Source organism: Numida meleagris, chromosome 3 (assembly GCF_002078875.1).
Source record: "Numida meleagris isolate 19003 breed g44 Domestic line chromosome 3, NumMel1.0, whole genome shotgun sequence".
Classification (NCBI taxonomy): domain Eukaryota; kingdom Metazoa; phylum Chordata; class Aves; order Galliformes; family Numididae; genus Numida; species Numida meleagris.
Window position 1 is genome coordinate 55,706,531 of NC_034411.1, and position 12,691 is coordinate 55,719,221.

The 12,691-nt window shown below is 40.7% G+C and overlaps 1 protein-coding gene and 1 long non-coding RNA gene across 3 annotated transcripts in view; one reads left to right on the forward strand and one right to left on the reverse strand.

Moving 5' to 3' along the window:
• Nucleotides 1-12,691, reverse strand: part of LOC110395450 — a 140,250-nt gene that overhangs the window by 105,061 nt on the left and 22,498 nt on the right. The window lies entirely within an intron of this gene.
• Nucleotides 9,602-12,691, forward strand: part of SGK1 (serum/glucocorticoid regulated kinase 1) — a 74,772-nt gene continuing 71,682 nt past the window's right edge. Inside the window, exon 1 of the mRNA XM_021389852.1 lies at nt 9,602-10,247. Coding sequence (XP_021245527.1) covers nt 10,179-10,247 — 69 coding nt within the window. The 5' untranslated portion in view covers nt 9,602-10,178. The remainder of the gene's footprint in view (nt 10,248-12,691) is intronic.

Consider the following 12,691-nt stretch of genomic DNA (forward strand, 5'->3'; position numbering starts at 1 on the left):
TTATGACATTCTAACATAATAAGAATTCTCTTTAGATTCCTAAGGCATTATCTGAATGATTTTCCATATGTTAATTTGGTTTATGATAGGTTACAATCGAATTTGCTAATTACATTTTTCCAGTGTCATCAGATATGTCTATATATTTGACCAAGAAAGCAATTTGACATAATCAGTTATGGGCCATGTCTCAGCACTAATGTTAATTGTTAATGGATATTTTTGACTTTATCTGAACGTAAGCATTTCTTATAACTGATTAAAGGAGTTCTTTAGCCTACCTGAAACTCCACAACATACTAAGACATGCAGAGGTACTTGCCATAAATTCAGCCTCAATTATTTCAGAATTATTGAAACTGAATGGAGAGAAATATAAGATTGCTGAAAAAACATCACAGAAATAGTAAAAAATACAAAACATAAGAAAGAAGTTTGAAGACAGATTTTTTTTGTTGCACCAAAACCTCCCAGCACTTGGATTTTCAGAAGATGGTACCTCTTCTATAGGAATAAACAGACTTTTAGCAGAGCCAATTTCTCCACCTGAGAAGACTGAGGTATAAAGCAGTGACAAATCTTTTTCAGTGCAGCACTCTTGAAATATACAGAAGAAGTGAATGCCTGTGTCACACAGGAGGCTCATAACATGAGTGATGAAACATGTCTTTCACAGACTACCTAGCAATTAATTCTTATAAGATGTAAGCAGAGGAAAAGCTTTTAAGTTATCCAAGTTAAAATGGTTTCTTTTTTGTGTGTGTGTCAATGTGGTATTTTTCTGTGCAGATGTGTGTCACACATAAAAATTCGTTAGTAATACTCGCCAGCTGCTAAAGCACATTATTACTGATGCCTGCAACTGTTACTCAGAGAAATGCAAGTATTTTTGTGGAATAATGGTTGATATGGAACAGCTGAAGTCATCTGGCAAAACAGCTTTGTTTGGGGGTGTTAATTTTCTCATATCTTGGAAATCTGTTTCATTTCACAAAAAGTACACACAGAAAGAAAATGTGTCCTGGCACATTTTCCTCACACTTTCAGACTGCAGAGAGTTGATCTTGAGGAAATTGAATGTTTCTCACTCCAGTGATGTGAAAATTCACTTCGCGGTTCAGTCCTGGTATCACTGACATAAAAACAACACCTTTGGTCTCAGCATCAGTCTCCCTGCTTTGGGCCACAATTCCACAGCGTTGTCAGTCCTTTCATGCCCAAATCTGTTGACATTAATTACAAATGCTTCTTCCTTTACCATGCTATATACAGCCTCTTAAGCTTTCTATGGAATGGCAGGTGTAGAATTCTTGCTCTCTTACACCACCTGATAGCTACAGGATTCACTTGTGATAGGAGAGGACATTAAAAAAATTGAAAAGGGAAGAACAACTGGTAAACTTCTGGTTGTTATTATTATGTATGATTCTATAAAGCTCTGAGGTGTGTAGGCATTGGATGAAGAAATTCAAGAAAATGAGATTCCTGCTACAAATTGTTCAGAGTCCTAAATCACTGAATCACCACCATATTGGAGAAATCCCAAGAAATGTAGCATGCAAAATGGTACCTATATCCACATTGTCGGTTGGTCTTCATGAATGAGTGTGAAGCAAAAGGCATTACAGGAGGGAGAAAGTCACAAGGAATGTGATTCATGCATTTAATTACCCTAGGAACAAATTCATGAAGGTCTTTCCAATGATGTTTTTTCATTCCAGATGTTCAGCACAGACATGTTCACGCTTGGTTGGCAATTACTAGATAAGCTCGAGTGGTAAGCAGTAGAAACTCCTTCTGCAAGGGAACGATGGCTTGTGGGAAGAGGAAAAGCATTAGAGGACATGACAAGTGCAAAAATCTGCAGTACAAGGTAAAAAGCATGAGCTGATATTTCCCTTGGAACTCACCACAGAACAGTCAAGACTCACTATGCTCTCCATAACACTGCATCTCTATTAGCTCCATGCAAAGGAGAGTGTTTCTGTTGTATTTGTCAGGATTTTGAGAATCAGGCAATATGAATCACAGTTCTGGGAAAGCCTAAAGAGATTTGATTGCACAATACTAGTCAAGAAATGTAAAAAGAAAAACTACTGCAGACATGGACACAGTCTGAAAACACAGCAGAAGCCTCTGAAATGGAGACATTTTCCTGCCAGAACAATTATGGTGTAATCAAAGATTCATTATAAAAGAAACTGCAATTCCCACATTGCACACATGAAACAATTAGTGAGTTTAATTTGCTTTGCTATAAATGGAGGCTTGCTATAGCTTAGTTTCCTGTGAAGAGCAAGTCAGGTAATTCATTTATAATGCTACCTGAGTGTTTTCAAATTGCCTGTGCATAAATATTTTCTGATGCAACCATCTTTTTTCTTTTTTTTTTTTTAAAAGACCAACAAAACCATTGTCTTTCAGAAAGCCAGCTCATCTCCTTTTCTCCTTGAGAAGATGTCAAATGTTCCTGTGGACACAACTACTGCTCAGCCCTGGTCTTCAAAGCAGCTCAGGACTGGTTGGCAGACCTTGAGATTTAGTGCAAAAATCAGCCAGCACTGCCACTCAGTTTGCCCTGTTGCAGGGCTAGATGACAATGTGGACTAGCACAGTGTTTGTATCAGTGTTACTGTGACTTGGAGAAATACAGCTTGGAAACACTCCTACACAAACAGCTCATACCTTAGGTCTGACTGCAACAGGAGTCAGCAAATTTTGGGAGAGAAGCGATGGAGGCTGGGTGGTTCTTGGCTCAGTCTGCCCTACATGGCAGCTGTTGTAACTGAGCTGCATGTGGGTTGTTGCAATTTTTAGATGATATGAGCTAATGTTAATAAGTCATTGCCCCATGTCCCCTTCCCCAGCCATCTGAAGGATCAAATGAGTAATTGTGACTCATCTGATACTTCTGAGGGATCGGGTTTTTTGGGAATATTTCTAAGTTGGTGATGGTCCATCAGAGTTTTTTCCTCACCTCTGTGCCAAGGAGTCTTTAAGTAAGTCCATTCTTGGCGGACTACATGCTATTGATTTGTACTTTTGGGATGTTTGTCTTGTTATTGTATAGCGAAGCAGAGTGAAAAAAAGAAACGTTGGGTCCCAAATTTAATGTGGTTACCCACTTGACTGGAGAATATAAAAGGGTAATATAATAGGAAAACTTCTAGTTTGATTGATTTTTTAAATGGAAAAAAAAAACCTACAGTACAGGGAATATGGAGACACTGAGCTAGAATTCACCGTGAATAGGAATCAAGAGTGAGGTATCAGGAGGTGTCCCTGAGGGCCAGCAGACAAGGGAGAAGGCACAGCAGCAGCCAAGTGTGCCAGTGGTGGAGTCTCATACAGGCAATATCATACTGTTCATGCCTAATGTCTCTGTCATGTGAACAGAAAACGTGACCGGGGCAGACACAAAGCCCTGGGAAGCAAGCTGATGAGAACAGTAGAAGATCTGCAGACAAAAACATCACCCCAAAACTGAAGGACAATGAGAGCTTGAACCTAGCTACTGTAACAATCAGGAGAATTTTTTTTGGCCTAGAGGGATGGTTGCTATAATTCGTTTCTCAACGTGCTAGTCAGAGTGAGCAGATTTCCACAGCATGAGTGCTCAAGCATGCATGCTGAGCCTGCTGAGGAAAATGAACAGCCTCTCCACATTGGATTTGTCTGTACCTTCCCATAAAACTGTCCTTGACAGCACAGGGAAATGTCCTAGGTAAGTGTGTGTCCTGCTGTGACTTTTTGTTTGTTTTTGAATAAAATGCACACCTTTAAATAAACCCGTAGTAGAAACCCGAGACTATCAGGCAAAATGACAGAGTGTTCCACGGAGCTTGCTTGTGTTAACCACCCTCTAAAAACACTAGAGCTTCCATGCTCAAGGTGTCATTGGTGGGAATGGAGACCAAGTTTTCTGCCGGTAACGAGGTATTATTTATGATTTCATGTCTATTCTTTCAAATAAGCAGAGCAGTTGCTAAACATCCACCCCCTCAAACATCACAGATTTTGTTTAAATCTCTCCCAGATTGGCCTTAATTTCTTCTTACTTAGGAAGAGAATGGTTCACCTGGACAGACCATGCATAAAACCCCACCCCTGGAAATGTCAGGACATGGCGCTGTCCCAGGGGACAGCAGGAACATGAGTGAAATCGTGGAATACAAACATGGTAAGACCTTTATTTCAATATTAATGTTTTCTTTTTTTTTTTATTTAATTTAGAAGGACTTAACTTCCCTGCGTGCCTCCTTCTACCCGGTGAGCTTGTCCATTCATCTGTGGCCACAGACCCAGCAGCACTCTGTTGGCAGCCATAAATATCCCACTGACACTGTCACAGGGATGCAGTGCAGGGCCATGCATGTGCACCAGCCCCAGCCCGTGAGCTGGGATGAATGGGAGGGAGCCATAGGGTGAGCGTACGGAGAGCTCATTCAGCCCCAGCATCGACCGGCACACTGTGCGGTGAAGCCACTGCTGTGGCTGAAGGGAGGTTTTCCTTTATGTATAGATTTAAGGAGTGCAAAAGGAGCTAGAGAAAATTGCTGACTTGATAAGGTGTTCATCAAATTCATTTTTTTCCCCTAGTGTTTTTTGCTCCCCTAGCTCTTTAAATCTTACAGATCAATCAAGATACAGTTAGGAAATCTAATTAAGTGCCTGTGGTAATAACAATGACCTTCCTCTATCCTGTTTTATTCTAGATTGGAGTTTTCTGGGAAAAACAGAGCCCTGGCATTAACAAAGCATCTCTGTCTGTTCCAGTGAAATTTTGGTTGCTTTTGAACCCAATCTGCCCTTTTTCTCAGCCAGTTTTATTTTATTTCATGGTTTCATGTATCATTTCTTTTTCATCCCTCTTCTAAGTAACACTCAAGGAAATGAGATGCCTTAAATAATCAAACAGAGAAAGTCAAGTATGGAAAAATTAAAAACCAGCTACTCACTTAGGTTATTTAGCAAAACTGACTGATAGCGGTCATGGAAATCTGCTGTGTTTGAATTCTGCTCAGGTCAGCATCAGGCAAAACTCATTATTTTCTGGTGACTGTTTTGTGGCCTATAGGATATAGATGAATGTTTTCTTCCCATGGAATGGTTTTATTTCTCCAGCTCTCTATAGGCCAGAAATGACTATGTGCGACTCACAGATATTTCAGCTCACCTATGAAATATGGAACAATTGCTCCCAGGCCTGAAAGGATTTCAAACTATCACACCTTAAGATTGCTTTTGATATTGTGTGTGGGGAAAAAAAAAAAAAAAAAAAAAACTTGTAAGCCACTTTTAAGAAGTTTGAACTGCTGGAGAGCAGTTAGATTTCCTATTCTAATCAGCCAGCACAAACTGCAATAGACTGACATAGTCAGTCAGTTCAGGTGGGGAAGGGCCGGAGCACTGACAGTGGCCAGCCAGCTGCTCTGGCCATGCTGTATTTCTAGGCAGCACTTTTCAGATAAATCTTTTGTCATTTCTTACAGCTGAGGAAATTCCCCTACCCGCTTCCTTCCATCTTCCTACAACACCGTGAGTGTTATTTTGCCTCAGGAAAATACCATAACTTTCTTATGGTTGTATTATGTTCTAATTTTTCCCCAAATGAAACCAAGTTTGAACACCACAAATCTTGGTCAGCACTGAGAAGAGACTCAGAAATACCTCAAAAGAAAATGGCATGGCTGAAAGACCAAGAGTGGATGCACTGCTAGTTTTGAGAAAGATTCCAAAGTGCTAGATGGGTTGTTTGTTTTTTTTCCACAACAGTTTTATTTATGTTAGTCTTTTATTGCTAGGCATTGTATCACCAACTTTAATTTCTGGTGTGTGAACATGGTGATTGCACATCTGGGGATGTTATTGTTAGTGTCACTCGCATCCCCAGTTCCTCCCAGTGACCTGGAGAGCAAGGAGAGAGCACAGATGAAGAACCACAGAAAGATCTGCTCAACAAGACGCATGCTGAAATACATACAGCTGGGAACAGGTGTGGCAGTGGAGCACAGAGGCAAACCCAAATAGGAGCTAAGGGATGAGTGTTTTGTGTTAGAGATATATAATAAAGAAAAAATAAGAGCAAGAGTAAGTGGGGTGCCCACACCATGAGGTTTCAAGGCTGGCAGCCAAAGGAGCAGTGAAGATGTGTCAAGAACAGCCCCAAGGCAAAGCTGGAATGAAAGCCATGTGCAGACTAAACTAGCCCTATTTCTGAAGACTGGATGAAGACTGGAAGGGTCAAATGCTCACTCTTCTCTGTTCAGTTTTCATCTACTCCAAGCGGTTCCAATGATACTCCATGAAACAAGCTGTGTCTATCATTGTTGGATCAAATGTCAGAACTGTAGTTGCTGGAAGCTATCCACTTTCCCTGACTGCAAAGGAAGAGAGGGTAGGGAAGGAACACCCACTAACTCTGAGTGGCTGTATAAGAACCCACAACTGACAGGATGCTATGAATGATCTGCAGCATATTTTTGCCCCATGCCAGGGATGTAGGCAACTTTGAAAGTACACCAAGGGCTGTGATACTAAAGACCTGAGACTTGAACATTCTTAGGCCAGGGGAGCAGAAGATTTAAGCTGCCACATCTGTAGCTGATCAAATTCATCAGTATGATTTACTTGTTCCCTGATGTACCCTGGTCTGATTTACTACCAGTTACCCATTATATTGCACTTGTATTTAAAGGCAAGGACAATTATTAGGATGTTGTGTTTGTAAAAGGCCCAGCAGAGTAGTTCTGGTCCGTGCCTTTGCTCCTCTGCATACCGTGTTACTCTACGTTTATAGTACTCCTTCAGGAAGATCTGCAGTGGAAGAACTTATATGATCTCCCACGGGGCCACCTCACAGATACTTAAATATTACTGTAAGCTGTTCAGCTCTCCAAATTTTTACCACTAGAAAATTTCTGCATTTCTTTTGTGACTGCACTTATAAAAAACTTATTTTGTCATTGGGTGAGTATATGACAGTTTAATGGAAACTACTAAAGTCCGTTAAAGAATGAAGTACCTGTAGGACTTGTTTAAAGTGCCTGGTAAATCTGGCAGGTCACCAAGTTGATGAAAGCCTTTGGTATTTCATAGCAGTCACAATAAAGCACCACTGAGGGGATTGGCTTGGCTCAGATTCTTATTTTCCTACTCAATTTTTATGCTTTTTGATTGTAGTTAAATACAGTGAACATGGAGCTTTATGCTTTTTTCCTGATTTAATTATGTAGCCATGATTTTGGCACCATAATGAAGTGGAAAACTTTTTCTGAGGAAAATTTCTCTGAATTTAAACCTTTGTCTACTGGTGGAAGAACAGATGTGTGGGGTAACTCTTCTGCTCCTCTTTCAGACTTTTTTTCCTCCTGTGATAGATATAAGCTGCAGCCATTGAGTCACACTTCTGATATTGTGGTAAAATAATTTGGCAAATAAAATCACTCAAGGCCACATCGCCAAAAGGATTTCAGCTCAGAAGAAATCTTATCAAAATGCTGATATCCTGGAGAGGCCAAGAGGGCTTTGCATGATGCAGTGGAAGCATACTAGCACATTCCCCAAGCATTAATGCACCTGCCTCCAAAAACATCTCCTGCAGTACTTTAAAACTATTGGGCTACTTTGAAGACAGTTTATTATCATTTCTTCTAATGGAAACAAGCTTGAGTGCATAACTTGTCCAGCTGAAAATAGGCCAACATCCAAACACAATAAATAGCAAAAAGGATCTGGAGGCAAAGGCCCTGACACCAGGACCCAAGAGATATATTCACAAGGGCAGTCAGCACTACCATCAGTCCTGGAAGGGGGAAGGCGAAGGACATTTTAGCTAGTAGTTTGGGAATCTAACAGAGAAGATAGAGGCATCACAAATGCTCTCGTAAAAGAGGAGATTGCTTTGAGCCCTTGGGAGAAATATCTGAGGCTGAGAGGCAGATCAAAGCTGTGGCTGAATAGATCAAAGATCTCAAAAATAAATGTACATGCACAGCAAGCTGGATGGTTAACCCAAGTGAAAGCCATTTCTGAACAATTGTTTCCTATTATGCAATCAGATATGCAATCAGATTAGCCGACAAAGCACATGGTGCTCAGAACAGAGCGCTGGGAGATGCCACTGGTAAAAAATCATTATTACCTACTTCTCTACCTATAAGCACAGAAATACAGACCTGGCAGCTCTAAAGCACAAGAAAGGATTAATGGAAAGATTTTTCCCGAATTGCTAGTGACTGGGTGTTGGGGGTGCTCAGTGCAGGGAGCTCTCACTGAGATCTGTTGATAGTTCCAGACTTTCTGAAAAACTCTTTAACATGTCTCTAGCTGGTAACTGAACTGCTGGTCAGGTTTCAGAAGCTGGGCTGAATTACTGCTTGGTAAAATACATTAGCTGCAGACAAAGGGGCAGAGTGGAAAATTCCTTTTCTTCTTGTGCCAGTGACTATTTTACTAATTCTCCAAAGTTGAACAATTCTGACAAGGTTTTGGCTCTTCAGCTCACTGCTTTGGACAGTTCATTACGGGCACCAAAATGCAAAATTATGTCTTTTGCGTGACTTGGACCTTGAACTTGCAACTTTCCAAGGTACTGCTCTGAATGGCAGGGTTCTATGTTCCCCCTGCAATTTTGACTAGAATTTTCATCCCGGTGGCAAGGAAAGAGGAAGGGGAAGGAGAAGGAGAAGGGGGGGGGAGGAGAAAGGAAAAATATGAAATGCTCAGTTTATTTACCTTATTATAAAGATACTTGAGAAGTAACCAATTTGCAGTAGACCAGTATCCTCAAATGGGGAGAAAAATCTCTGTACTTTGTAGGGCTGACAAATCTCATAGAGAAAGGCTGAGGAGGAAGCTACGGCTAGAACCTGAAACCAGTTTAATATTAAAGGTAAGGTCTTTTCTTGAAGCTGACGTTTATTAGTCTGGAACAGAGGACAAGAGGAAGTGAAGAATCTCTATTTTATTTTCCAGACCTTGTTGGAAAAGACAGCATAATTAAGTAGTATTTTACAGTTTAGTTAAACACGTGTTATTGGAATCACTGGGTTTGGTGAAAATCAATCAAATTTAATCAATGGGAGGCTAGCCAAGGTGTCTTTTCAAGATCCCTTTCAGCCCTATTTTCCTGTAATGAAAGAGTTCTGTATTTAAATGCTCTATATCCCTGTTTCTAGGGCAGAAAAAGGAGATATATCTGAACGGATTTGTCTGTGTATGCTTGCTTTATATTTATCTGCATCGGATGTGGTAACTGTACTTTATGGGAACTGCTGGCTTTCTTTAAGCTCATTGAACTTCACAATGAAGCTCCAGTGCTTCCCTGTCTACAGTATGTCCTGTCACATAAACCAGTGTTGCACTGATCATTGGATAGGCTTTTTTTCCAAAGTACCAAAGTCTAAATCATTGCAACAAGAGCAACATAGAAAAAAAAGAAAAAGAAAAAGAAAAAAGAAAGAAAAAAATTGACTGACCCATCTCTCTTTTCACTCAAAGACTGTCTATATATAAAATGAGAGCCTATCGTTGTCACTCCCCCAAGGGAAACATATTGCCTTTCAGCACTTCTTTCTCTGAGCCTTCCTCCTATCCTTTGTATGGTTATTTGTGCTCAGCTGGTCTGACTGTGCATCTCTCTCTCCCTCCCGCCCTCTCTCTCTCTCTCTCTCTCTCCCTGCTGTTGCTGAACAGCAGCTCCCACTGGAATTTGCACAATCAAAACCAGCTTTCATCTCAAACAGCAGTGAATCACATCACCTGGCGAAGAGGAATAGCAAATTGAGCCCAGTAGCCTTGCTGCTTATGAAGCATGTGGTACCAATAGCACCCACCGGATGGAAGGACCCAGGTTTACGTGAGACTCACTCAGCCTCAGACCTGCTGCCTGTGATGTGAAAGCTGTTACGGGCTTTTATAGGAGTGTGTGTATTTAGAAGACGTTTCTACAAAGCAAACAGCCTGCTGCAACTGAAGGCTGGGAAAGGCTGCTGCTTGCTGCTACTGCTGCAGTAGCTGGTGCAGCAGGATGAATGTGTAAAGGGCAGCTGCCCAAGCCGTGCCGGTGAGGCTCCCATCCTGCTCTGTTTTCATTAACTGAAGGGATACAGAGGAAAGCAGATGCACTAAGCAAGTGCCACCCTGGATCTATCACTGTGCACTCTTCATTGTGGAAAATGGTCAACAAAGACATGAATGGATTTCCAGTCAAGAAGTGCTCAGCCTTTCAATTCTTTAAAAAGAGGGTAAGATTTTCCTTTTATTGTTTCTTTCTTTACACTTTTGTTGTTGTTGTTGCAGTTATTTTGGTTCAAGATAAAGTCATTGAGGAGGGAAGGTATTCTAATGCCAGTCTCCTATGCATGGAGCTCGTTGCATGGGCAGTTCAATGAAACACCAAGGGCAATAACGCCATGGGGTGAAGGGGAGCTGGGGAAGGGGATGGGGACCAAAAGGCATTACGTAAGCACTCTGTGCTGAGGAATTTATTTCTCAATCAGGGCTGACCACAGGGCTTGACGCAATACAAGCAGCTAGTCAGAGTGGGATAATACAGTACAAATCAGAGTGCAGGTTTGTTGCAGCTTGTCTTGCGCTCTGACTGCCTCCTCCACATCCACCTAGGGGTATGACTCCCTGCACACCTTTCATTCACTTGCCTGAAGTGCAGCATTACCCACCTCTATTCATCATCTCACAGAGAGGGGAAAAAAAAGAGAGAACAAAGAGGTGTTTGTGAGCTCAGCAAAATACTCCACAGCCTGTAATTTGCCTGCAATCACAATTAACAATTAAAAAAGGATAAAAGGGAGGTACACCTGGATTTTGTTTTCTATTACATTTTTTAGCTTAGACAAATAGGTTAGGATTTAGAAAAGGCTGCTATGTATTCTGTTTGACTGTTAGTTCTCTTAAAGAAACGTACATGCAGTGCTCCACCTTATCACTTTAGTTAAGTCCTTTCTGTTTTTACAACTGTTTTAGAGTGACAGCACTGCACACTCTTAATTTGACTTGAGCAACAAAGTCATTTCTGTGTGGTAGCAGGGCAGGTATTCTGAGTATGCCTGCGTATATACAGAGAGGAGAAGCAAAGCATCAGAAAGAGATTGGTAGCAAAGACTCCTCTATGGAAAGGATTTCCTGACTGATTAAAATGAGAACCTTGTATTTAAATAGACTAGAGTAAGAGCAGATAAGCTGCTCCATTCACTCATTCACTCATTCATTCATTCATTCTCATTCATTCTCTCCCTTCGTTATGCCGAGATTATGGTCAGTCCATTTAACCCTTCAGGCAAAGAGTAAAGCCTGTACCAGCTACTGATCTAAAAGCTAGAGTCAACCCTTTCTGGGCACCGAGATGTCAGATTTAAGGGCCGACATGCAAAATGATAGCAGGGTCACTTGAAGGAAAAAAGCGCAGTCTTTGATGATATTTTTTGTAGTTTCCAGCATGGTTTCTTTAAGACTCACAGAAACAATTCAAACACCATTCACAATCAGCCCCTATAAACTGTTCTTGTCTCAGGTATATTCTCATTTAAGTATATTATATTTGGTACATGTATGTTTGACACTAAGCTCACCAAAAATTGCCCAAATGTTTAAAGATAAACATATCCTTAAAGAAGAAGCAAAATATCTTGCAATTCCTGTACCAAGCTAATTATTGCCAGTTGTCTTCTATCTCTGTTTAGAGCTAAGACAAGTTATCACTGTAAGCCTCTAAATTATTTTCTTCTAGAATCAGGGAAGATAGTTTAGCTTTGTTTAGCTTTGTTTTCAAAGCTGTACTGGTGTTGAGTGAATTTCTTATTGGAAAAGATTGTTAGCTATAGTCATATTTGAAGAAACAAGAATAGTGGAACAGTCCTGGACAGTGGATCAGGAGAAAAAAAAAGCTATTTTTCATTTCTGAATGCTTTCATTTTTATCAGATATTGCCATCTTGATGTTGTGAAAAAGATGGATAAAATCAGTAAAACCAGTTTACAGACATAGCTGAAGGAAATTCTCTCTATATACATTTCTGTCAATAGATATTTATGTTCATTGACATTTCTCTTACTCCCGTTATCTTCTGTCTAGAAAATCCTCTGCATTCAAGTATTAACCACATTATTCTTACATCCATGCTTGAAACACATGCAAGCAAGAAGAGCTACATGTTCATAAAGGGTTACTGGCTTCCAGTAACATAAATTGTGTTTGTGGTTTTAATTACTGGGAGGTCAGGGCAAGGTGGTTTAAGACAGTTGATTCAGTTCCCTACCAATGCTCTGGACATTCTGTCTGAAGAACCATCAAAGCCTTGTGCCTACAGAAATACAGCTGCTAGGTTTCTTGATTTTAATCCAATGTGTGAGGTTGTCAGTTGTTTGACAGTTGCGTTACCAGAGCACCTGTGGGCCATAACCAACACCATCAACCTACTGGATACATCTTCTTCTCACAGTGAGAGGCAGGCCTTGCCCTGGGCAGCTTAGCAGATCCGACTGCAGGGATGAAGTATTGCTATTCCTGCTGTACTTGGTATCAACTGAAACCCAGAAGCAGATATGTAATGTGAATGATTTTGTTGTGATGGGCTTCCCCCAGATCACTAGCAGGATCTTTAATGAAACAAGGGTTGGGACCCCAATAGCTCCAGTTTAAAGTTACAGTGTCTTTCTCTTAAAAAAGCCCA